Source organism: Puma concolor, chromosome C2 (genome assembly GCF_028749965.1).
Source record: "Puma concolor isolate L17-30 chromosome C2, mPumCon1.1.hap2, whole genome shotgun sequence".
In the NCBI taxonomy this organism is placed as follows: Eukaryota; Metazoa; Chordata; class Mammalia; order Carnivora; family Felidae; genus Puma; species Puma concolor.
This window is the reverse complement of record NC_141675.1, coordinates 90595848-90622350: the sequence shown is the minus strand read 5'-3', so window position 1 is coordinate 90622350 and position 26503 is coordinate 90595848. Positions and strand designations below refer to the sequence as shown.

The window sequence follows — 26503 nt, the reverse complement described above, 5'->3', positions numbered from 1 at the left end:
AAGCCACACTTGCTGTAGTGTCAACCCATCACATATTGGATGATACAAAGGGGAGTTAGCTGACCTCACCTGAACAATGTCAGACACACACACACACACACACACACACACAAAAGCATTCCATTGAACGAACTGCTATCAGAGATGGAAAAATTCTGGGCTCAGTTGGAGTCCCCATCTGACAGGTCTGGAGATGAACGGCTTTGACCAAGGCCATATGTTCAATGAGAGGCAGAACCAAGACTTTTGTCCCTTGCTTTCCAGCCTAGTGCTTTCTGGCTATGTCTTGTGCTGGAGCACTGCCCCAGAGCCAGGTGCAAGAAATGCGCATCTGGACATCCAACAAGGTGCTGCTGCCTCCCCGTGCCTCCTCAAATCAGGCAGAGTCTTGGGTGCTTCACCCTGGGCCTGTGCACTTCTTTCTTGCTCTTTCTCCAAAGGTAGGGGATGACCATTCTGAACTGGAGGAGTGGATGAAGTGTTCCAAGAGTGCTGACAGTAAATTCCCATCGAGGGGGGGAAAGGACCATTAAAGGATATCAGGACAATTGACAAGAACTGAATGCAGACCCTGCATTAAATAGTAGTATTGGTTCAATGTTAACTGTCCTGATTTTAGTAACTGCATTGTGGTTATGTTCTTAGGAGATACACAATGACATATTTAGAGGTCAAGGGCATGATGTCTCTAATTTATTCATAAATGATATCTATATACCTACATGATGCATGGTGAATATATATGAATATATACATAGCGTGCATACATATGTATGAATACCTGATAAACGGTGAATATATCTATATGAATTCATACATAGAGAATGCGAGGACACTGGGAAAAAATGTAAATAATTGGTGGATCTCAGTAATGGGTACATACAAGAGTTCCTTATACTATTCTTGCAACTTTTCTATAAATTTGAAATTATATCAAAATAAAGTTATAAAAAAATGCCTCTTGAGAGGCATGCAGCAAACACCGTGACAGGTCTCAGGACCCAGCTGTCACTCTCCTTGTCCCCCCAGCTCTCAGGGCAGCAGACTCCTGCCCTGCTGTGGCCCGGGGGCAGCACTTGCCCAGGCTTGTGTGGACTGCACGAAGTACAGCTCTGAGACCGGCAAGGCACAGTGCTGCAGCAGGAACATGGATCAGGGTTGTCCTCACAGTTCCAGATCTTACCAGCTGTCAGACCCTGGGCAGGACAATCTAGCTCTCTGAGGCTCAGTTTTGCCCATCTGTAAGATGAGAGCTACTTGTAGCTCAGTTGAATGAGACCTGCCTGAAGTGATCTGTGACTAAGCGCCTTAGAGGATGCCTGCTGCACGGGGGCTCAGTAGACACTAAGTGAGCACCTGAGTGGGGGGCCTCACAGCATCCCTTCCAGTGGGATCCTCCCTCCAGTGCTCCAGCAATGTCATCATTTCGCTTCAAACCACACTCCTCTCTCCTTCATAACCTGGCCCAGAGTTTCCCTGGTCCCAGGGGGAAACGACCACTCCTCATTCCTGTACTTGGGAGTTAGTGTCTGGCAGGTTAGCTTGTACTTCTGTCTGTGTTCTCTCACCCTGCTACCTGGCTTGGCAGATGGAACTGGCTTTTCCCTCATGGTCCCCAGCAGCACTCCCAAGGGCCCTCAGGCCATTGTGCGGACATGTGCCCTCTACTCTTATACCTGACAACTCACACACAGGACTGACCAACACAGCTGGGGGTGGGAAGAGGTCATCCAGGAAGGGATCTGGCTATGATCTGTTTGGCAAGAAAACCACTTGGCCTTCCCTCGATTACTGGCAGGAGAAACGGACTTCCTGGTTAGATTAGGTACTTCCCAGCCCTTGAAAAAAATGAACACATGTTATAGCCAGACAGCTCAGAGATAAGAGAATCAATCTGGGCTTTCTCATGGGATCAGAGATGTCTGGGACCAGGGATGGCCATGCTAAGAGAAAAAAGGCAAGTTGCAGAGGTGTCCAGGTTACGTGCTGTATTTACATAAGTATGTGTAAGTGCATAGAAAAAGAATAATTGTGACTATATTTGAGGAGGTGAGTGGAACTGGGGGTAGATTAAAGAGGGCTTTCATGTTGCACCTGGTGTATTTCTATACTGTTTAGAATGTTTTAAAGAAGAATGCATGCATATTTAATTTATGTAATTAATAAATAATACAAATTAGCCCAACAAGTGAGAAAAGAATTGGGGGTACAGGCCTAAAAGACACCTCCTTCATTTCCTATCTCTGAGCAGCTGTCTTCTTAGGAGCCTCTGGGAAGGAAGCCCCATGGTGTTCAGGAGGCACCCAGAGAACTCTACAGGTTTCTGAAGGACACGAACACAGGTATGTAAGCAGGTGGAGGGGCCACCAGAACCACCCGGCTAATGTCCTCAGTGCCCAGCGGGTGATGTGTTGGGGTGACGAGAGGTTGGGTGGATGGGCCATTCAAAGTGGTCATTACTGTACACGGAGACACACATTTCCATCCCCTTGGGGGGTAAGACATCTGTCTGTAACTGCAAGACAAAGACTAGAGTAAAATTCCCCTTCCACAGACAAGTAGCGTCCTCTGGACTTAATCTAGATATGGATGTATTTGTTTGCTATGGAAAGGGAGACCAGCACTTTCTGCCAGCCAGCCCCTCTCCCTAAGCAGTGCCACTGACTGAGCCCCACTTCCCACTCACTCTGTAGGGGTAAGAACCTTGGCTTCCAGCTCTGCTTCCAGCATCTTGCTCCTTCCTTAAAGAGTAGAGATTGTGGGCTGGTGCCAGAGATACTCTGAGGACCTGGGCATGAGGGCTCCTAAGGCAGTGCCACACTGAACAGAGGCAGTAAGGGAGGCCCCCTCTGTTTCTGAAGACCAACAGTGTGGGCACAGGGTGCTTCTAGGCTTCCAGGCTGACCTACCACACCCTGGAATAGCTTAGAGGCTTGAACAAGTACTGAAGCCTGGATCCTACCTCTGGAGATTCTGATCTAACTAGGCTGGGTTGCCCCAGCAGCAGAGGTTTTAAAAGCTCCACAGGTGTGTCTAATATGCAGCTGGGGTTGAGAGCCACCACCCCAAGTCAGATGATGACAACTTGTTCGGTGTGCCCCACAGCCCTCTCTCCCCCAGCGCAAAGGCCCAGCTCCCGGGGCTGCTCACTGTCCCCAGCTTGTTTTCTCCTTCACAACCTTCCCCTGGACCCCACCTCACTGTCCCCAGGATCTGCCTGTAATGGATGTGCCAGAGCTGAGGGCAGCAGGCTGCTGATGGCCCGGCTCAAAGTCCATGCACTCCTGCCTCTGCCCTCAGGAGAGGCGAATGACTGCATCGGTCCCTAAGTCACAACCACCTGGTGCTCTTCGAAGCTCCCATTTTGCCGTAACTAACAGAGCATGGGTCCAAGTGATCCTCTTGGAAAATAAAATCACCAACCCATTTTTACTGGGTTTTTCTTATAGTTATATACGCATTTCCAGCAACTTATTAAAGGTCTACTCCCGATACTCTGAGCTCCCCACTTTGGTTAAATATCCACTAGACATTATAATTCCAATTTGGCTGCCCCAACATACTGAAGGCTGAGCATCCCCCTGGCAGCTGGCTGGAGTATGCACAAGGAACCCAAGCTCATCATTAGGAGGGTAAATATGCAGCTTTGAAAAGAGGAGAATAAGGGGCACCCGGGTGGCTCAGTCAGTTAAGCGCTGACTCTGGATTTCGGCTCAGGTCATGATCTCATGGTTTGCGACTTTAAGCCCTGCACTGGGCTCCGTGCTGTCTAGTGCAGAGCCTGCTTAGGATTCTCTATCCCTCTCTCTTTGCCCCTCCTCCTCCTCCTCCTCTCTCTCTCTCAAAATAAATAAACTTAAAAAAACACAAATAAAAATTTAAAAATATGTATGTATATGCACACATAACTTATATTTTACAACTGCACTGGTATAAAGATGAATATATTAATATTGTGAATTAAAACATTTTCTTTGACCCAAAAGTTTATTTTCTTCTAATTCTATAAGATATTGAGATATTTTTGTGGGGTGTTGTGCCTGATACATCAGTGGGCCCTGGGGGAAGGTGAGACCAGGGAGAGGGAGACACTTTGTAGAGTCACACAAGTCCTTCCTTGCACAGCTATTTATACCACAGCTGCAACTCTTGCACCTCCCTCTACGAGCAAGGCCGGGTCCCTCTATGAGCAAGCCCCGGCATCCCGGAAGCCCCAGGGGCAGCCCTCAGGGGACTCACAGTGGAGGAGGGGTGAGCCACAGACACATCACCAGACACTGGGCAGCAGACAGTGGCAGCAGGGAGGTGCTGAGTGCTCCGGGAGCACACAGGAAGGGTTACTTGCAGCTGGGGCAAGGACAAACTCAGGGATGACGCGGCTTTTCAGCGGGAGTCTGTCCCATGAAAGAGGTGTCTCACAGAGAGAGGTGCTCCCAGAGCAGAGGCATGATGGAAGCGGCACGGGCACTTCCATCGCACATGGAGGAGCTCGGGCTGGCCTGAGCATAAAGTAAGGAGACAGGAGTTGGGGGCAGACTCGGAAAGAAAGGCTAGACCACACGTCAGGACAAGTGTGCACAAGTGCAATGTCTGTGAGGCCCACTTGAATGGGACTGGTAGGCATTGGGGACCGCTGGGCACCGCAATCAGGAGTGATGAGAGCAGAGCCACGGTTTGGAAAGCTTCTGCCCAGCAGGACTCACCTGGGAGAGATCAGGAGGAGGAGTCTTGGTGAGAAGCACAGAGGGCCTGAGTGAGGTGGCGAGTGGACGTGGGTATGCACCACTAAGGCTGTGCAGAGGCTGGGAGAGGCGGGCAGTGCCAAACGGCCACTGGCCCAGTCACCAAGGCTTCACGGGGTTCGCTGGGGTGCAGGCAAGGAAGCTGGGGCTCAGTCCTGGGGTTGCCTAGGAAAGCTGAGCAAGTACTTACTCTCTGTTCCTAGCACTGGGGGAAGAGAGCTCTTGGGCCTCCGGGCTTTCATCTCCGGGGCCTTGGCATTCTCCCTGGCAGGAGCATCTGGAACAGAACAGGTAATGACGGACATTAGTTGGCTGCTGCCCAAGGAAATGAACAGAGGAGGTGTCTCAATAAAAATCCCACCCCAACCAAAATTACAGCACCCCCCCGGCTCCTCTTTCCACTCTGGGGGCCCTCTGTGCCTGCCGAGCAGACGGCGCCTGCCTCGGGCACCTTCCTCCACCGGAGCACCAAAGAAGGAGCGTGCGCGCACTCCACTGCGCCTTATAAATCAGGTGGAGAGAGCAGTCACCCAGGCAAGATGGATGGACAGGCTATGCTGGGAGCTATTATGCATTCCCCTGCATGGCAGGCACGGGCTGCCAGGAATCACATCACTGGCAGGGTCGGAGGAGCGGTGGCACCCCTGTGCTCACTTCTCTCCCATCTTTTCCCTTCACTGGGTCTTTACTCGCTGGCGCTAACGGCTCTGTATTTCCAAAAGCCTGCTCTGTATAGAGAGGTCTCTCCGACAGAAGAAAGAGGGGACAGGGTCCATGCCTCAGCTCATGGTCTGGAAGGGGCCTGCACCTTCTGATTTCCCAGACTTCTTTCTACAGATGGTCACTGACAGACTTTAAGACCAGATGAAGGCCTCTGAGCAGGCAGCCGGCATGCCTCACCCCCTCTGGACTGAGCCTTGGACCCATTATGGGAGTCTGTGCACTCCTCCTCAAAGTGGATCCAATGAAACCGAGCCTTCTGGGTGGACCTGAAATGGCACATGGATGAGTGCACAATGCCTTGGTCCTCTCTTCCATGTTCCCTATTCCATTTTAACGTTGAGTGTGGACATCACCACACTCTCTCCCTTGTTGGGGCAGAGGAGTAACATCACACTAGGCTGGGTGGTCAGAAAGGGCCCTACTGGGCCCCAAGGAGACTAGACTTCAGGAAGCTTTGGGGAAACCACCCAGGAACTCGGATAAGAAGGAGCTGGTTAAACAGCTATCACTGTGCTCCAGCATTTTCCCCACAAGGAATTCTCCTCAGGGATGTGCTGAGAGGGAGCCTCCCTGTCAGAGTCCCTTCCTGCCATTCATTTTCTGGCTCCTGAAGACAGGAAACTCAAAGGGAGGAAGGAGGGGGTGGGACTTTCCAGCTGAAGCTTGAACCACATTCCTGTGGCTTGGCTAGGGAGGAAGGGCCATCTTGCTGTCTTGCCTCCTGGATGGGGCAGTCCTAGCTGCTAACACATGCCCTCTCCCAGACTGGTTCCTGGGGCTTTGTGTGGTGGACACAGGTTGCACAGAACTAGGGCCTAGGGATGAACACTTCCCTAGCACACGGTCTCCTGATGCTCCCATCTGGATGCACTGCTCCTTCTAGATGGCATTTGGGTCTCATTTCTGCTTCAGAAGGTGGATCAGCCCGTATAAATCCTCCCACAAAGAGTCAAGCTTCCTTCCTAACCTAAAGCCTGCCCACTCTCAGTTCTAGCAGGGTATTTCAGGAAAGGAGGCCCGGTGTGGGCATCGTCCAAGCTCACCGGCAGCTCCGAGGCACACAGGCCTCTGGGGCTACGGGGGCAACTCCCTACTGAAATCAGCCAAAGCTGTACACATGTAATTACAGGAATGGTTGTGCGTAGGCCTCATGAAGAGCTTCCTAGCAGTATATGGCAGGGAACAGTGCTGAGGGAACCAAGCTGGAAGCCCTACCCTGCCTCCACTATTCTCCTTCTGCCACATTCTATAAGAGCAAACAGAACCCTACATGGTGAGTCAGGGGTCCGTGCCTTCCGTCGCTGACACTGCCTGTGTCCTGTCTCCTCAGTGGCCACCCACACACCAGGTTCCATGTGGATACAGATGGAGAAGCAGAAAGTCCTGTGGGGAGGGGATGATTTCACTTCCTCACACTGGGTATTTTCCCCTGGCCTAATGGTCATTCTCAGCTACAGAAAAATCCTCAGTATTTGTCAACTTGTGTGGTTCTCAGCATTGGCTGCCCATTAGAAGCAGCTGTACATAGGTGTCTCACCCTGTAGATCCTGGTTTAATTGGTCTGGTTAGGGCCTGGGTGTCCATATTATCCAGAAGCTCCACAGATGACTTTCATATGTCACTCCCAGTCTGTGTGTGACATAGGCCGTGTGTGTGTGTGTGTGTATGTGTATTTGTATGCACATGTGTGTACGTGCCTGTGTGTCTGAAGGTGGGCATGCGGTACATGGAGGGTCTCTGGGACTATTCTGAGAGACAGGAACACCTATCGTTGTATCTCTTGATGTCTGGGGACTAGGGTACCATCAACCAGGGTGTAGCAGTCTATGTTTCTTTCTTCCCTTCCTTCAAGACCTGATAGGCACCAATGACAATTTACAGGAAGGTACACTCCAAAGTGTGTTTGTTTTCCCCTTTTTTAAAGAAGAAGAAGAGACAGCCAAGAGTGTACAGAGCTCTGTGCTTCTTGGCTTGAATACTCTCTCTGCCCATCTTTCTTCTGGTGAGTTCTGGGGACATCGCAGGAGAAAGGTGAAGAAGGATCGGGATTGCTTTGTTTTTTTGTTTTTTGTTTTTTTTTTAACTGGTGTGTAACTTGAGGCATAAGCAAGCCAAGGATGAGAGGCTGGTCTTCCTGGGTTCCTAAGGAAGGGACACAGGGACGGAGATTCCTTCTCTCCTCGTGGGGTCGCATGGGCCTTTGCTTCTAAGCGGCATTAGAGTAGAGACCGGGGAGGAGGGTACCAGTTTTGGCTTTGTCATTAGCAATCTTGGGATCATGAGCAAATCATGTCAACTGCCCTGGGTCTCTATTTCCACACCTGTGCAAAGGAAAGTACACTTATTCCTTCTACCATAGTGTTAAGATGCTCAAAGGAGAGAATGTAGTCAGTAGTGCTCGGGAAAGGAGAAAAATGATCATGTACCTATTAATTCATTCCTCCTGCTCACCACATTTCCTCAGCTCCCTCCCAGTCTGCTTTAAAATTCTCCACTTTCGGGGCGCCTGGGTGGCGCAGTCGGTTAAGCGTCCGACTTCAGGCAGGTCACGATCTTGCGGTCCGTGAGTTCGAGCCCCGCGTCGGGCTCTGGGCGGATGGCTCAGAGCCTGGAGCCTGCTTCTGATTCTGTGTCTCCCTCTCTCTCTGCCCCTCCCCCGTTCATGCTCTGTCTCTCTCTGTCCCAAAAATAAATAAACATTGAAAAAAAAAAAAAAATTAAAAAAAAAAAAAATTCTCCACTTTCAAAAGCCCTGCCTGACCAGCCCCCACCCGCATGTTTCCCGCCTCCGCATCTGTATTCAGCTTTTGGGTGCTGGCTTTTACACTGACGTGTGAGTGCACTACCCTGTCATGTGCTTTGAGCTTTGTTTTTAGAAGTTCTGTGTACTTTATCTTTCCATCTGACCATGAGGAAAGGGGCTCAAGTTTCCCTTTCAAACCAGGCACACCTCCAGACTTGGAGCCCCCCCAGGGGTGGGACTGAGTCCCCACTTCCCTCAGTCCTCCTGCCCCATGGGGGCTGTGTGTGCGCCAGTAGCCACCGGCCCTCTGTGAGGGCTGCAGCAAGGGGTGGGCTGGAAGGACCACGTGCTTAATCAGAACCAGCTCTGTGCTCACATGGATGCCCAGGGGATAAAAATAATAGTAATACAAGACTAAGAGCAGCTTGTATTTTCTATTTTAATCAGTTTGTGATGAAATTGAACTCCATTTCTAGATCTCGGCCCCAGGGCTGGAGTCCATTGCTGGCCGGGTTGTGCCCCCAAAGAAGGATGGGAAGATGGAAATATAGGGAGGTGGGGGGCCTCTATATAGGGAGGAAAATGTGTCCTTATATGGACAATACCTCACCCCCATCCACTCCTGGGCTAGCTCTGGACCTGACCCTTCAGGGCGGCATTTTTGCTTCTGTCTTCCCCAGGAGGTTGGTTCCCTGAATTACAAGCCTAAGGCAGGGGGAGTGAGGTCTTGGGAGGCTTCTGGGGGTGGGAGGGGGTCCAGCGTCCAGGAGCTCCACCAGGGGGCAGAGGGGGTGGCCTCTTTCTCTGCCCGAGGGCAAGCAGCAAGCTGGCTCCATCAGAAGACCGGGTGCTCTAGTCAGGAAAAGAGCTCCTTGCTGGCTCTACTCTTTGGGGCCTATGAGTCCTTGGGCAAGTTCCCTGAACTTTTTTGAGCTGACGTTCACCAGGAAAACAGGAGTAACACCCCAACAGAGTAAATGAGATGTAAAGTAACAGTGGGCATTCACTGGGTGACTTAGCCCATGCCTGGCACGATGCTAAGTGCTTTGTCTACTTGTTTCACGTGGAACCGTATCATTTGCCAATATTCAACCGTCTTTGGCCTACTGGGGAAGCAGTTTTATTCAGTTCAATTGAATGCAAGTTAGCTGCCTGTGGTGACATGACGGACAAATGTGAAAGTGGGAGCAGACTTGTGAATGTGGCAGGAAGAAGGGTGCATGGCTATCAGCTCAGGCACAGTCAGAGGTTCCTGATGGCCATGGTGGCAGTTAAGCGTGGTAGTTAGGAGCCAAGGCTTGTGTTTAAATTCCCACCCAGTTAGTTATTAGCTGCATGGACTTCAGCAGGCCCCTCGGTCTCTATATGCCTCAGTTTGGGCTTTTTTTACTATCGCTCCGCTAACCCCCCTTGTCACAGCCACAAAACCCCTTTGAATCGCTAAAGCTGATGGTCTCAGGCTCATCCTGTTCTCAGGGGCAGCACCTGACACACTGATGTCATCATTCCTTCCTTATTCAAATGGCTGTCATTTGGCTTCTGGGGCACGCCTCTCTCCTGGATTTCTTCCCGTCCCACTGTGGCCATTCCCTCTTGGTCTCCTTCCCAGACCTCTGTCCTGCCCTACTCCTCCTCCTCCCTACTCCATCCACATCCACCTTAGGGACCTCATTCAGTCCCAGAACATTCAGTGGCCTCTTATGTGGACAGCTCCCCTACCCTGCCTCCAACCCTGACCTCCTTACTCAACTCCAGGTTCATCTAAATGCCTGCCTATGTGATGTGCCCACCTGGACGTCTAACGGACATCTGACACTTCACAGGCACTTGATTGGCCCCTGCCCCTTACATGCCTATCTCAGAAGGTGGTGCCACCATTGATCCATGCTCCCCCATGAAAACTAAGTCACTTTGACTTCCCCTTCTCTCCATCTCTTCTTCTTCTTCTTCTTTTTTTAAATGTTTGTTTATTTTTGAGAGAGAGAGAGAGAGAGAGAGAGCATGAGTCGGGGAGGGAGGGGCAGAGAGAGAGGGAGACACAGAATCTGAAGCTGTTAGCACAGAGTCCGACACAGGACCTGAACCCACAACCCGTGAGATCATGACCTGAGCTGAAGTCAGACGCTTAACTAACTGAGCCACCCAGGCGCCCCTCTCTCTCTCCATTTCTAATGCATCAGCAAATCCTATCGGCTCTACTGTGAGAACAGATTATGAATCTCATCACTTCTTACCTCTTCTGTGGAGCCTAAGCTGACATCACCTTCTGCCTGGGCCATCACAGGAGGTCTCCCTGCTCTCCCTCTCATCCACACAGGGACTGGGTGACTCTGGTCACCAGGGTCACCTGAGTGACGCTTCACCATGTCTAGAGCTGGCCCACCACACTCAGACTGACAGATCTGGCTGCTGGTACTCCTCAACTCGTTTCCCACCACTCTGCCCTGGCTCACAGCTCAGCCACCCTGGCCTTCCTACTCCCGGGAATGCCTCAGGTATAGCTTCTGCTCGGGCTTTACTCTCACCAGTACCTCTTCCTTCTTACTTTGAGACTCCTTCACACTTCCTTCAGGCCTCTGTTCCAATGTCACTTCCTCATAGAGGCCTCACAGCCACCTTCTCTAACAGTAACATCTTCCCCACACCCTACTTTGCTTGTGTCGTAGCACCTGGTATTGCCTGAGATTACACGTCTGTTCATCTATGTTACTGTTTCCCCCTCACAAGAATGTAAAGTTCCCGATAACAGGACCTTCTGTTTTGTTCACTGCTTTTAACCCAGCCCCAAGAGCAGTGCCTGGCACAGAGTGGGATGAATGACCACGGGATGCCCGCTGGAACATCACCTCTTACCACACAAATGTACGACCCTCCATGGCCATGAAGCCCTTGATCTCACTGGTAGCTGTGGCCAGGGTGGCTGGGGGAGGGTGGCCTAAGCTGCCCTGTCTTGGGATTTGGGCCTACAAAGGGTTTTGTTTCCCTACCTCTCACCTGGAGTGAGAGGGAATGGGTCACTCAGGCCAGGTGAGCAGAGGACTCCCCAGTAGGAAGGGCTGTTACTAAGGCAGCCCTGGATCTCTCGGACAGTGGATAGTGCCATGCTATTCACTAGACAGAGACGCCATACCAAGTCATGGAAAGGGTAGGCTGTAGAACTGACACACCCAGGTGTGAGCCCTGTCAGGGTAAATCCTGTTCTAACTCCCTGCACAGGGTGGCTCCAAGGGCAAGAGCTTTGGGATCAGAGACATCCAGAGAGTCTGCATCTCCTGTGTACTGTCTGCATGACCTGGGGAGGATGCTGACCCTCGCTGAGCCTCGATTTTCCCACCGAGAGATACCCTGCCCAACTGTTGGATGAGCTAAAAATGCACAAGAGCCTCTGGCCAGAGCAAACCTTGAAGGTCAGCTTTGTCCCCCTGGAAGAGTTCAGGCTTCAGGTGCTTTCTGGGGTACAAGGTTGACACTGGTCCTTCTGCTGCACTTGGAAGGAACAGGGGTGTGACCAGATCAAGAAAGTGCACGAGAGCACCCTTTTTCTTAGGGAAAAGACATACAGCATGATGATAATGGCCAAATGTGCTCAGTTATAAAAGCTACCTCCCTTTGTCTTTACTCTAAGTGGGAAAAAACAGGAATGTGGCTAATACAGAGTGGCCAATGAGCCAAAGTCATTTTCATGAGGTCCTGAAATATATCCTTATATTGGCCACAGATACATAGTCTTCATGGTGTTTGGCACAGGCTGTGTGACTGATAGCTAGTGACTGTCAGGGGGTAGGGCCAGCTCATGTGGAGAGGAACCTCACTGCCCCTTGGGAAGGAGGGACACAGTCCTATCGGGAGGTTAAGCAGGCAGCTGCAGATGGAGAGAGAAATCAGGAGACCCCACGCAATGAACGAACTTGCAAATTCAGTAACAGTCCCTTCTTAGGGCAAGTTTGATTAAAAACTATGGGTGCTCTCTTCAGAAAAATGCTCTGATTTAAAAGCACACAAAATTCTGCCTATAATTTCAAAGAGTCCATGGACCCCCTGGGATCTTTCAGTTAGGTACCACTGCCTTGGGGAGAGCCGGGAGCACCAGGGGATGGAAGGAGGACAGGAAAGCAGCTGGGCTGAGGGGAGCACAGGAGGGGAAACGGTGAGGCAAGGTGGCAGGGGAGCAGTTAGGGAAACTGCAGTTCTTTGTGAAGAGGTGGCTCATGACTGAGAAATAAAACTCCATGTGGCAGGAAGGCCACCCACTCGCAGGACACTAGTATATCTCCAAGTCTAGCAACAGGGAAAAGAGTGGGTGTGAAGGGGCTACCCTTTTTCTCTTTGAAAAACAAAACCAATTAACTGAGAGTCAGTCCTGTTATCTCAGCTGGTCTCCCTCTGACCTCTTTGCTAGCTCTTCTCCTAAGACCCAGATCTCAGTCGGCAGCCCTGAGGCCAAACTAGAGATAACTAATGGTGATCAAGATTAGTGGAGAGTGAGGATCCTGGGTGGCTCCTTCGGTTATGCCTCCTTCGGCTCAGGTCATGATCTCATAGCTTGTGAGTTCGAGCCCCACATCAGGTTCTGGGGAGCCTGACAACCCAGAGCCTGGAGCCTGCTTCGGATTCTGTGTCCCTCTCTCACTCTGCCCCTCCCTGCTCATTCTCTGTCTTTCTCTCTCTCTCTCCCAAGAATAAAACATTAAAAAAAAAAAAAAAAGATTAGCAGAGAGTACAAGGGAATCTAGTAGAAGGAAGCCAACTTATGGGTAAAAAAGTCCCATATGTTGCTGAATGAATTCCCCAAACCTTAAAAAAGAAAAAAAAAAAAACAAAAAACCAAATGTATTCTATAGGGAAAAAGAAATTTTTATTTTGAAAACAAAGTTTGGTTTTCAAAATAAAACATTTGCTGTTTCTCAAAAAGGTGCTGACATTTCGTGGATAAGGAGAATAAATTGCTGTCCCGCCTTCAGCTAGCCCTGTAAATAGGACCCAAAGAATCCAGGGATCCCCAAAGCAGCTATTAGCAGGCGGGGCTTCCTTCTAGATTGGTTGGGTCTAGCATGGGTCTCAAGTGTGGGCTGTTTGGAGTCAAGTTCCCAGAAACACTTTTTTTTTTTTTTTTTTTTTTTTTTGTAAACTGCAGCACCTGTAGGGAAAGCAGCAGGAAACGTGACCTGGGCAGGTGACAGCCCAGGTCACACACCACAGAGTACCTGGCGGCAGCAGCCCCTCTACCCAGAGCCTCAAAACATGGGTTTCAAGCCCGGCTCTGAACTGACCCATCAAATCCACTCCTTGGACTCAGATCCCTAGTGACAGATACATTCACAGAACTCCTCCAGGGAGACACACACACAATAGTCTTCCATTTCAGCTTTACTGCCGGCTATTGACAATTTAAGTTGTTTTGCCATTGTGTGTATATGTTTTTTAACTTTTCAGCGCTCTTTTTTCTTTTATTATTTTTTTTAAAGTTAAAAAAAAAATTTTTTTTAAATGTTTATTTACTTTTGAGAGAAAGAGAGAGAGAGACAGAGACATGAGCAGGGGAGGGGCAGAGAGAGAGGGAGACACAGAACCTGAAGCAGGCTCCAGGCTCTGAGCTGTCAGCACAGAGCCTGAAGTGGGGCTCGAACCCACAACTATGAGATCATGACCTGAGCTAAAGTCAGATACCTAACTGACTGAGCCACCTCAATGCTCTTTTTTCTTAAAAAAAAAGAAAAAAGAAAAGACTTTCTTTTTTTCCATTCCTAATATATCACGGATCTCAGTGTTTATGATCAGGAAATCAGATTATAAAGCCGAGAATGGGGACAAAGGTTCTACATCTTGTGGAATGGCAGGGAAACAGGTCAGGACTTTATACCCCAAGTGATCATATTCAGGAGTCAGAAGAGCAACAAAGTTGGTCTTTGAGTTGCCTTATTTGGACACCAGTTTTTCACGTGTCACTAAGAGTTACTAACCAGGCATTTCAAGAGCAAGAAATTATTTCCCCCACACAACCTTTTCAGACAGTTCCAGGCAAGTATCAAAAAAGAAGAAAGCACTCTGGATTGTGAATCCCACTACAGCATTCTGGCTCTAGCTTGGCCCTCAACAGACCAGGAAACCTCATGTAGGGCATGTTCCTTCTCAATGGCCTTGGTTTTCTACTCTTCAAAATGAGGGTGGTTGCCTAGATCATCCCAAGGTCTGTTCTACTTCTAAGGCTCTAATTCTAAACTTCACAAAGAAGAGAGAAAGAAGAGTCACAAACATACAGCCTGCTTTAGGATAAATCTCAACCCCTCACAGCTTGGCCTCCCCCTTTCCTCACTCAGAAACTCCACTCAGAGGGCGCGGAGTGGCTCAGGAGGTTAAGCGTCCGACTTTGGCTCAGGTCATGATCTCTCGGTTCATGGGTTCCAGCCCCATGTCGGGCTCTGTGCTGACGGCCTGGAACCTGGTGCCTGTTTCGGATTCTGTGTGTCCCTCTCTCTCTGCCCCTCTCTGCTTGTGCCCTCTCTCTTTCTCTCTCTTTTTCAAAAATAAATAAACATTAAAAAAAAAATGAAACTCCACTCAGACCAGGCAGCCCTCTGCCCCCACATTTCTTCCTCTCCCTCTGCTGTATTACAATTACTTTCTCTTCTTGCAGAGGTGGGCTTCTCCCCTCTACCCAAAGATGCAGCCCCAACTCACCTCCTCAGGGAAGTATCCCCACATGGACCCCGCTCTACTCCGTCCTCACCTCACCAAGGGTCTGACCTGCCAGCACTGACACTTGTCTGCTGCAGCTTGTAAAATACTATGTAGTCATTTTCCTGTGGGTGTGTCTTTTCTCCTCCAGCCCAGTGCCTGGTTTCCCTGCTCAGCAAGCTTCTGCATCTGGGGGTCAGGACTGGGGACAGGGCGGGGACAATAAGGTGAGCGGCCCCTCCTCTCAGCCAGGGGCAGGGCTGCAAGGTCACATAGGGCCATCAAGTAGAGCTGCCATTTTCCTTTCTGGCTCATTTTGTGCAAAAGATGGCTTGACACCCACAAAACAAATGCCTCGGGTAGGGATGGCAGTCTTGGATGCAGTTCTGTTTAGGTATGGTTGGCCAGGGAAGGGCTGAGAAGTGGGACTACTTTGTGTGGCAGTGATGGGTGGGCACGACCTACCATCCACGGTGACTTGGCAGGAGCACTCAGCCTGGCCGGCACCATTCTTGGCTATGCACTTGTATACGCCTCTGTCCTCGGGCAATGCCTTCTCGATGGAGACAGAGCACAGTGAACCTAGGAAGGAAGAGGAAGAACCACTGAGTGGACCCAATATAAGCCCAATACCTGCCCTGGGACCTGGGACATGGCAGGTGAATGTTATTCACATGGATAGCCACTGGGAGCCCAGAAGTCAGACGTCCTGTGGGAACCAACCCTCTCTCCCTACCAAGGGTCAGGGTAGTTTTTTCTGATAAGCCAGGTCCAAAATAACTGATCCCTAAGTATATTTCCTCCTGGTACCCTCTTCCCAAATTCCAGCAAGCTCTCTTATAGGACATAATGGAAAGGCACAGAAGAAAAGAGCAAAATAATATCAGCTTTTGGAGAGCATCCAATACAATAGAAGGAGCAGAGGGACCCTGGACCTGCACCCTGGCATGTCACCAAGAGAGATAAGTAGTAGCCAGGCACAGGTTTATAGACCCATGTTAGGAACAGTGGCAGGTGAGGAGGCTCCGCCCAGCATATAGCAATTATTTATTCTGGGAATCTTAGAAAAGGGAGTCCTGAACAAAGAGGTGGGTGAGAGAGGCAGGGGTCCCTGTTGAGCAGGAACACTGACCTGTGGGAAGGTCTGCTGGGAGAAGGAGGGAACTATAGCCTGGGACCCTGGAGCTAGCTTCTCAGGAATAGTATCTGAGCTGAGAAGCACGGCCAACGAGGGGCACTGGGCTGGGAGAGGGGCACTTTGGGGCATCTCCCTTCAGTGCAAGGTCTTTTGGTGACCTCAGAGAGGGGTAGAGTCTCTCCACCCCAGCAACCTCTTCTGGCCTGGTTAGGGAAAGGAGAAGCCAGGCTGGGCACACACAGGAATCAGGGGTCTGGTCCCTGCCCACCCTAGCTCTCTCACTCCAGAGCGGGCTACTTCCCTGGAGTTCCCCCCTTGGGGGATTTCCCTCAGGATGTGGGGAGAGGCCAGCTGAGGGCTGGGACTGCTGGGCCAGGCAGGAGGGCAGTGGCACTGGAGTTCCTGCCTTCAGACACACAAACAAGTCAACAGCATGGCGTCCTGCCCAAAGCTGCCCTGTTGTCAGGGCGGCAGTCATTACAAAAAAGAGGAGGACAGAGCCAGGGCCACGTGCATCCTGCTGCCTGGAGCCACTGGCTCCAGCTACTCCACTCCCCCTGCCAATTGCTCAATATAAGCCACCGGCCCTGTGTGGACAGAACTGTGTGCATCCCGGGCGTATGTGCGGGGCAACGTGGCCAGAAGGGAGGTCAACAGGCACTGCTCCCAAAGGGTCTTTGATCTCAAAAAGTACCCTCACCCCCATTAGGCAGAGGCACAGACTTGAGAGCAATGAATACAAGGGTATTCAGAGAACCTCACTAAGGCTAGAAAGGAAGGCAGAGGCATTTAACAGTTCTCTTTGCTTCTTGGCACCTGGCTTATGTCTGAACAAGGAAACCTTAGTCCTCCGGACCAACTCCCTCCTATTCATATAGACCTTACCTCTCAGGAAAGGCCTCCCTACATTCTCCCACAGGGGAGGGCAAGGGATCAGGATCTCTTCTCACTGTAGTTAGGAGACAGAATTTGCAGAAACTGCAACAGAAAGGGCTCAGGTTGGACTCACTCTCAGGGAGAGTGAGACCGTGAGGCACAGGAATCTGGGATTGAGGGTGACTGTCCTCTCTAGAGAGGACCTTCCACTCATCCGAGAGGGCAGGGGGCTGCTAAGATGACCTCTGGCATCCTGATTTGAGGCTTAGGGGAAACACACCCCCTTTTGTCACTTCCCTTCAGTCTGAGGCTAAGGCTCTGGGAGCAGACACCCCACTCCCAGTACATATCCTGCTTGGATCCCTGACTGTGCTTCAGCTTCAGTCCCCTCACTGCTTTCAGCCTTAAGCCCAAATGGCACAAAGTGCAAAGACATTGGTGAGACCACCAGGAGAAGTTGGGGCGGTTAGACCACAGCCCTCACCCCCTCACCAGGGAAAGTAGCAGAACAGGCAGCTCATCAAGCCTCCCAAAGCCTGGACCCCTGGCCATGTGCTTGTGCTTGCGTGGGCTGGGGGAGGGCCCCCAGGCAGGCCTGGAGGCCCGGCTAGCCCAGATTGAAGAATCTGGTATTTCCTGTGGGACAGCTTATTCCTGACCTCCAGAAGAAAAACCGTTTCCCAGAGTTTTTTTTTTCCGAGAAGCCTCAGCCTGGTGGGGAATTGTGAGGGAGGTGAGGGGGATGGTAGCAGTCACCACAGAACCAAGGATCCAATAAATGGCTCAGCTAGAACTGTCCCTGGGAGAGCCCCTCATGGCCATGGAGTCTGAGGTCTCCCATCTTGCTCCAAGTGTGTGGCGAGAGGGGAGGCTGGGGTGGGGGGTGGGGGGGGGGTGTGTGCAGGGTGAGAGGGGGTGGCCCAAAGCCCTAGAGGCTGTGCTCTGAGGATACCCTCAGTGGGCAGTGCCTCCCCACCCTGGTCCCCTAGAACGTCTGGACAGTGCAACTTAGCTCCAGATCACCTCCTTGAGGACAGTGCCTTCCCTATCACCCATAAGCATCCCCAGCCACAGATAGACCTCTTCTGTGCCCCGAGTTTCTCTTTATCAGAGCATGTCTTCCAAGGCCACTGCTGAAACACATGTCTGTCTCCCACACTAATTCTTGGAGGGCAGTGACTGTGTCTATTACGAATCTTTTTCTTGAGACTGGAATGCAGTCATAATAAAAAAGAAAAAAAAAATTGCCATCTGAGATGACCAAGGCACATTTCTGTAGCAGGTGATCTGGGAGGATCTATGCAAGACAAAGTCATGAACATTTAGTCAAATATAACCTACCATTGAAAAAGATAAGATAGTTTCTGAAAGGAAAAAATTCCTACATCAGAGTTCTTCAAATGGATTATGCATATAACAATGTTGCCTTGCATATTGCATTTATGCACTAGGATGCATAAATCCTAGTGTTTTGTACGATGAATTCACATAGGTTTTTTAAAAAGCCTTTGCAAGATCTCACATTAAAGGTGATTAAAAACGAATCATCAGTTGACAACGGCAACAAAAATAAATTCTCGTATTAGCCTAGGAGACATGTTTGCCAGGGAAAGAAGCCTGGCCTGGGGACAGGAAACAGGGCATAAAGATGAAAACACTTCTCAGGAGCAGTGTAGAGCTCCCCTTGGCTCACTGGCCATCCCTCCCAGTCCTCAGCCAAGGCCAAAGCCTGAGGAGCATGGCTGCAGGCCTGAAAGGGCCTGGTGTCATCCCTCCACAGGCCTGGAGGCCAGGCCAAGCCACCATAAGTGGCCACCATCTGCCTGACAGCTCTGGGGGATGCAGGGAGGGGAAGGGTGCCTCTACATGTCCCTTCAAGAATTAGCAGTCAATGCCAGCCGACTCGTTACACACCTCTTCTCTCCTTGGTGCTAAATGGGGGGAACAAAACCCTGTTTTTAGGGGGCCTGGAGGCTATAAGCCCTATCCAAGCCACAGGGGTTCAGAGAAGCCCCCTGAAACCTGTAAACACAGCAGTAGGGTGTAGATGTATGTGCGGACCGTACTCAACGAGGAGTCTCTCGTGGCCAAAGGCTGGTGACAATGGTCTGGCAAGACCTAGAGGAAGCAAATTTTGATCTTAGATGACAACAGCACAGGATTCAGAGCAGTGAAGGAAGAAGGATTCCAAGCCAGTGAGGTGGGGGGCAGAGAGGATGCAGAGTGGAGTGCAAAGGACAGGGAGACCCCCTTAGCCACTCCCTCCACCTTCACCCCCAGACCACCTCAAACCACCAGCTTCCTTATTTCCATCAATGTCAGTAGAAATGTGACCCCAGTCACCCAGACACTGGCACACAGTGGTCTTCCACTCCTTCCTCTTCTTTATCTGCCCCCTGCTCCCAAGCCAGGCAACAGGATCTATTAGCTCTGTCCTTGCTTCTTGAACTGGTTGTTTCCTGTCTGTGCCATGGCTGCCTTATTATATTAGCCCAAGCCTTGCCACCTTTCTCCCTGACCTCTTCAGTAGGCTCCTCACTTGTCTTTGGGTAGGGAGTCAATCAAAACCCCTAAACCCTTACCCTAGCTTTGTGTGCACTGCTCCTCATTCCACATTCTTACATGGCTCCCTACTGCCTTGAGGATTGAGCTCTTTAGCATGATATAGGATGGCATGGGACATGCCTTCCTCTCCAGCCGAGCCCATGCTGTGAGCAGACCTGCCTTTGCTGCTGCCAGAGCCCCTGCCTGAGAAGCCCATACCTCCCCTCCTTTGCCTGCCATGGGTCCTGGCCCAGCTCATTCAGCACCAGCCTTTCCTGTGGCCCCAGCACTCAGCTCCTTCTTCTATACCTACTAGCTCAACTTCAGCACTTGGCTGGAATAGTTTTATCACTGTGAGTGTGTGCCCCCTCTTTCCAGATCTATGGAGAACAGATCCACTCACACCTCCCAGAGTGCCCTGCTCCCTGCAGTGGGGCCTGCTGAAGTGGTCACTGATAAGGCTTTCTTCCTGGGGTCTGTGTCTAACCCAGCCTCTTGAAGACGTAGAGGGAGAAGCTCTAGAGAAGGGACGGACCGAAAAACGGGATGGTATTTTTAAGACCAGGCACTCTCCCTACCGTGGCAAGGCAGACAGGCCCATGTCAAGGTCTGCTTCCTCCACTGCAGGGAAAATGCCAGAAACCTGGCAAGCCTAGAGGGCACTGCCAGTCTTGCAGCCTCTTGACAACTACTGACAGTGTCGAGGAGTAAATAGCCATTAGTATTTTCTCCTGACGGACAACGCTCTGGGTGAGTGCATCATGAAAGGTTTCTCAGCTGTACCAGTGTGCTGACTCCTAACAAGAGTTAACTATGAGGTAAGACGGCATGGAGGTCTAGGCGCCTGAACTCAGCTGCCTACCTTCAAATCCGAGCTCTGTCACTAACCTGTTGCGCAATCTCGGGCAGGACACCTCACTTCTGGAAACGGGCAGGATTAAAAGAGTGAAAAGCGTAAGATGCCTAGAGCAGTGTCTGGCACATGGTGTTTGTTCAGTGTGTGCAAGCTATTCTTAAGTTTTCAAAGGAGAATTACAAATATTTAGAATATTTTTAAAAGTTGGACTTGGGGCTGTCTCTACAACCCCTTCCTATCCACCTCCCTTAGACCTTCTCTATCCACTCCTTGTGCTGGCCTTCTTAATCATTTCTTCTTCCTCTGATTTGGACCTAAACTGTCCCTTTGAGGTGACAGTTTCTATGGGAGGTGATACCGGAGTAGCTGGGTCTCTACACCCTTTAATGCTCAGTGACAGGCGATACCACATGCTCAAGACCCTCTGGACACGAGCAGCCAGGGTCTAATGGCTCAGGCGTGTTTCTGAGACCAGAGCTGAGGTCTGCTTACACTGCTCAGTCAAGAAGGCTGTATATAAGCTACTATTAGGGACCCTGCAGGTTCCACACAGGTCTCCTTTGGGCACTGCCCTCAGCTATCTGAACACTGGCTTCCCTGAGGCTGGTGTGGCCATGGGCCTCATGTTGTGCAGGCCTGTGTGACCGCACATGTCCCAAGGGCGGATGGCTACCCACCTTCTATCCTTCCTGGAGAGATCACCACAGGGTAGCCTGGGAAATGTTCCCAGTCAGGGTTTCAGATCAGTTCTACCAAAGGCTTTCCAACTGGGAGGGGCCCACAGGGGTGACAGGGACAGCTGTGACATCCACTCCCCTGGACATCGTACCTCACTGTGGTGATTCCCCCATGCCCACCTGTGTGTGGACCACAGGCAGGCTGGACTAGCAGAGGCAAGGTGGGGGTGTGTGTGTGTGGATGAGATGCCTTCCCGAGGACCCTGCCAATCTGGAGATAACCACATAAAAACATTCTCCTATCAACACAGCAGCAGAAAATAAAACACTTTCTCTCTCCTGGTCAACTTCCCCTTTACTCTTTTAGCACTTAGATTCAAAACGCTCAGCTGCTCCAGATTTGCTGACTGAGTTACAGGATAAAGAGAGAAATTTTACTGTGGGCTGAGAGGGATACTGCTTTCTCCAAATGCTCCTCCATTCGCCTTTCATGAGGAAGGAAGAAGCCTGATGGAGGGGGCAGTGGGGGAGGGGAGAGGGGTGTGCAGTCAGAGGACAGAAAGGGGAGCAGCGCAGTTGGGGTTGTTTGTGACATCTCAGTGGATCAGGACTCATAGGACCTGTCCACCTGGGCCTCTGCTTGGCTGCCGCCCTCTACCTCTTAAGGGTAAAATGCTATTTCCTGGGGAGCATTGTGCCCTGTTCTGTCCCGAGCCACCAGCATCAGCCTCAAGCTCGGGCCGGGCTCTGTTCCAGCGCTGGCCACCAGAGTGGGGTGTGGGAAGTCTGCTGGACTCGGAGCTCCCCTACAGCCTTGAGATGCTTGGCTGAAACATTTCAAACCAAATTGAGGGTCCAGGGAAAATGTCCCTCTCACCCCCATCTCTTCTCTAGGTATAAACTGACCCATCTCAGAATTCCAGACCCTGAAAGGCCCCAGATGTCAGGATTTAGTGCCCCCCCCATCCCCATAACCCAAGAATGTGAAATACCAGCAAACAAAAGTCTCATCCAAATTAGGAAGCGAGTGGCTCTGTCCGCCCAGGAGTGTGTGCCGTAGGGGCTGTTTGGGGTTTTTGGCTTCTCCGACAGAGCCCTTCAAACCCACAATGTTATCAAGTCTTAAGTTGTTGTTGACCCCAAACCATAGTCCTGTGCCACCCCGTCAGTGCACACCCTTCTCCTAATCCAAACTGCTGCTGCAAAAGCAGCTCTCAGCTCAGAGCCGCTGGTGGGCTCCAGCCCCAGGGTCCTGTCACGTCCACGCACACAGCCCTCTCCACACCAGAGCTGTGGGGCACGAGCTCAGGCCCAGGGCAGCTCTGAAGAGCCACAGCTGGGGCTGCCCTGAGGCAGCTCTGCCAGACAGACGCCAGGACTTGGGCACGTGCCACAGGACCAGCCACCCACCTCTCACCGCCCAGAGACGGAGTGTGTGCCCGAGGGCCCTGAGTAGGGCGCCTGTCTTGTCAGCGAGGGGGCACAGAGGCTGGGCATTCCAGCCCAGGCTCTGGGCTGCAAATGGCAGTCAACAGGCCCAAGGCTCCATGAGCCTGCAGTGGCCCTGGTACAGAGCCCCCTTCTTCCCAGCCCTCGCCCTTGTTACCTTCTTGGGAGAGGACGATAAACTTGGTGGTCTTGAGTGTCTTTCCATTCAGCGTCCAGGTGATGGTGGCGGGGGGGTCAGAGGACACCTGACACTGGAGTAGCAGCTTCTGGCCCTCCATCACGTGGACATCTTGTAGCTTCTCCTTGAAGGTTGGGGCTGTCCCATGGCTCTCTGATCTGCTTTGATTATCTGTGGCTCCTGCATGCCCCCTCTTGCAGTTCACATCATTCTTAACCTCCTTCTTGAGTTCTTCCTTCCCAGCTGTTTTTCCGGTCTCAGCAGGCTTGGCGTTGCCCACGGATTTCGGGGTCTCAGCCGGCTTGGCATTGCCCATGGATTTCGGGGTCTCAGCAGGCTTGGTGGCACTAATGGATTTCGGAGTCTCAGCAGGCTTGGCGTTACCCACGGATTTCGGGGTCTCAGCAGGCTTGGCGTTGCCCATGGATTTTGGGGTCTCAGCAGGCTTGGTGGTGCTCACGGATTTCGGGGTCTCGACAGGCTTGGTGTTGCTCACAGGTTTTGGGGTCTCAGCAGGCTTGGCATTACTCAAGGGTTTCAGTGTCTCAGCAAGCTTGGCGTTATCCACGGGTTTGGGGGACTCGGCAGGCTTGACGTTGCCCAGAGGTTTTAGGGTCTCGGCAGGCTTGGCATTGCCTGAGGGTTTCAGGGACCCTAAAGCCTGGGCATTGCCCACAGCCTTTGGACTTTCTGCTGCCTTGGCATTCAAGGCCTCGGCATTGTTGCTACCATTCTCTGCTGGTAATTTTTTCTTGCTGCCTAACACTGAGCGGAAATCTGGGGTGGCGGGTTTCAGAAGCGGTGCCTTCTCAGGGACCGGGGTCTTAGGAGTCCCCTTCTTGGCCAGAACCGAGCGGAAGTCTACCTGCTGAGGGCTATGCACCTTCCTCTCTTCCTCTGACACAGTCTTTGGCTTCACTTGCCGTTGCAGGTTGGCGCGGAAATCCATCTGCTCGGCTGGGATCTCCTTTAGGTGCTCTTCTGACACGCTCTTGGTGCTCACCTTCTTCCCTAGGAGGTCACGGAAGTCCAGCTGTTCCACCTCCTGCTGGCGGATGGCCTCCTCCGTGTGCTGCCGGGTCTCCACGCGTCTCTTCAGCACTCCCCGCACGTCCTCACTGTCTTCCTCCTCCGGCCAACCCTGCCCTCTTGCTGGCCAGCCGGGCCTCAGGGTCCCATAGCGGTCACCGCCACCACCATCAGCACTGGCTCCCCGGCCACAGAGGCCCTCACAGCTGGCAGGCTCCCTCCCCCTGCAACCAGTGAAGGGAAAAAAGGAAAGTAGCAAGAGGAAAAGGGGCCGGGTAAGAACAAAACGTCAGGGGAGAGCAAATCCCTGAGGGAGGGAGGGTAAAGGGGAGGGAGAAGGGGAGGTTGGGGCTGGCCAGGCTGTGTTTATAGAAGGGAACATTGGTGAGAGGCTCTTGCTTGCTTACTTGGTTTGTTACATCGGTAATGACTTCAGTAGCCTTATAAGGGTGTGTGCAAAAAAAAAAAAAATAATAACTCCCCCCCCCCCCCCCCCCCGCCTCCTCCCCTGCTTTCCCTCCCTCATTCCCCTTCCAATCTCTCCCTCTTGGCTCAGCAGCCTCAGCTGGAGGATACGAATAATCTGGGGCCGCTGGGCTGGGCCTGCAGGGGCCAGGAGAAAGGTGGGTGGGTGGTGGCATGGGGCCTGGCCAGGCACCTCCTGGGGGCACTCACCGCAGGGGGGCTCTGGTAGGGCTGCTCTGTAGCATCAGTGACACCTGGCAACTGCATTCGCCAACCCGGTTCCTGAAGAATTCGAGAGATCAATACAGATCAAGAGGCTCTCTGAGCCAAGGGCCTGCTCAGCCGAGGGCTGTGAGGAGGACAGGGTAAGCAGGAACTTGGCCAAAGGCTGGCTGGCTTGCTCCAGGGAACAGGGAGTCAAGGGCTTAGCTGTGACCCCACATGACCACACAAGCCTAGATTTAGGGCAGGGACCTTCTCCTCTTTGGTCACCCTTTTTCCCCCCAGCTCTTGTATAAAAAGGAAAAAAAAATCTGAACAACAGCTTAGACAGATATCCAGAAGTAGGAATACTTTTCTGTAAGTATATTACAAAAATAATACAATCACTCAATAAATAAAAGAAAACTAAAGTCTAAACCTGCTAGGGTGTGATGGAGCTGCTTGATCTAGACTGTGCAGCCCTGGGCAGTGACCCTGAGTCTGACTTCACACTCCCTCAATACAGAGATGGTTATGTCCTCTCTGCAGTGTCCTTCCTCCCCGCCCTCCAGCTGCTACTTCCCCTCTCCTGCTTGCAAAATGAAAACACCTTCCAATCCCCACGCATCAGCCAATGCCCTCAGATCAGAACTTTCTGAATTAAAAACCGAACAGGTGTCTTCCTGTGTGGATGGCCCTTTCTCTCCTTCCTTCTGGTAGGGAGAGCTCTGGATTCCTCAACCCACAATGAAAACTTTAGTGGGGTGCCTGGGTGGCTCAGTTGGTTAAGTTTCTGCTGTTGGCTCAGGTCACGATCTCACAGTTCGTGTGAGTTCGAGCCCTGCCTCAGGCTCTATGCTGACAGCTCAGAGCCTGGACCCTGCTTTAGATTCTGTGTCTCCCTCTCTCTCTCTGTCCCTCCCCTGCTCACATTCTGTCTCTCTCAAAAATAAATAAACATAAAAAAATTTTTTTTGAGGGGTGCCTGGGTGGCTCAGTCAGTTGAGTGACCAACTTCAGCTCAGGTCATGATCTCACGGTTTGTGAGTTCGAGCCCCGCGTCGGGCTCTGTGCTGACAGCTCAGAGCCTGGAGCCTGCTTCAGATGCTATGTCTCCCTCTCTCTCTGCCCCTCCCCACTCATGCTCTGTCTCCCTCAGTCTCAGAAATAAATAACATAAAAAAAATTTTTTTTAAATGTTTTTTTGAACTTTAGCATCCCTTTAAGTTGAGGCTCCTCTGCTCAGGGAGGGGCTGTACCATGCTTGGGTGCTGCAGGGACTTGGAGCCCATCAGCTCTCCAACCCCACAAGGCTGCCATCTGCTGGCGGTTCTGAGCTCTGACCAGCCAACGTTGCTCAGGCGGGGTGGGGGCAAGGGGCGAGGGTGGGGGTGGGCAGGACTGAGGGCCAAGGGTGACTCTTCAAGGTGATAACCTCCCATTTTATACAGTGACCTCCAGCTTTCATTCACAACCATTATCTTCTTGTGCCTATAGCATCCCAGTGAGGTATGGAGCACTAGTATGCCTATTTGAAAGGTAAGGAAAGGAGGCTCAGGAGTTTATATGAGGCAGTGCTGGGACTCCCATGGTCTCCCACTCATGCCCCCTGCATGGCCATCTTATTAGCACTTCATGGTCCGACGTGTGCCTCAGATCCCACCACAGATGAGTGCCAAGTTCTGTGACAGGTTCCTTACATAATCTATCTCACCGATTAGGTTTTTATTTTATTTTATTTATTTATTTTATTTTATTTTATTTTTATTTTAAAAAATAACAATAAGGCTTAGAAAGATTAAATAATTTGCCTAAAAATAGCAGAAAAAGGATGGACACCTGTGTCTACCTGAATCCAGGATCTGTAACCTTCCCACTCTGCCCCAGTGCTTGTCAGTACAAGTCTACTCATGTCTCTGTGTGTGTGTACATATCGACCACACGCATGGATACACACATACATGGGATCTTACCTGGTGGACACCTGCACCTGCAGGTCTGTGTCCGGGAACAGGTGTACAAACACAGTCATCCCCACGTGCACAGACATCTGAGCATGCGTTCATTCAGCTCTGCTGATGTATGTGGGTATCTACCTCGCTTTGCCTGGCCTCCCTCCCAGTGGAGGGCCAGGTCCTGATCAGACTCGGGAGGCCCGTGGCGTGGCAGATGATATGCAGGGGAAATGGGGGGTGCTGCTCACTCCC

The 26503-nt window shown here is 51.4% G+C and overlaps 1 protein-coding gene across 7 annotated transcripts in view; it reads right to left on the bottom strand.

The window, feature by feature from the left end:
* The window catches only part of MYLK (myosin light chain kinase), a 281125-nt gene that overhangs the window by 61969 nt on the left and 192653 nt on the right, over window positions 1-26503 (bottom strand). For all 7 annotated transcript variants that reach the window (XM_086675230.1, XM_086675227.1, XM_086675228.1 and 4 more), the window contains 4 exons: window positions 24306-24377; window positions 22581-23854; window positions 15349-15465; window positions 4933-5019 (listed from right to left, as the gene is read on the bottom strand). In XM_086675230.1, coding sequence (XP_086531356.1) covers window positions 4933-5019; window positions 15349-15465; window positions 22581-23854; window positions 24306-24377 — 1550 coding nt within the window. The remainder of the gene's footprint in view (window positions 1-4932; window positions 5020-15348; window positions 15466-22580; window positions 23855-24305; window positions 24378-26503) is intronic.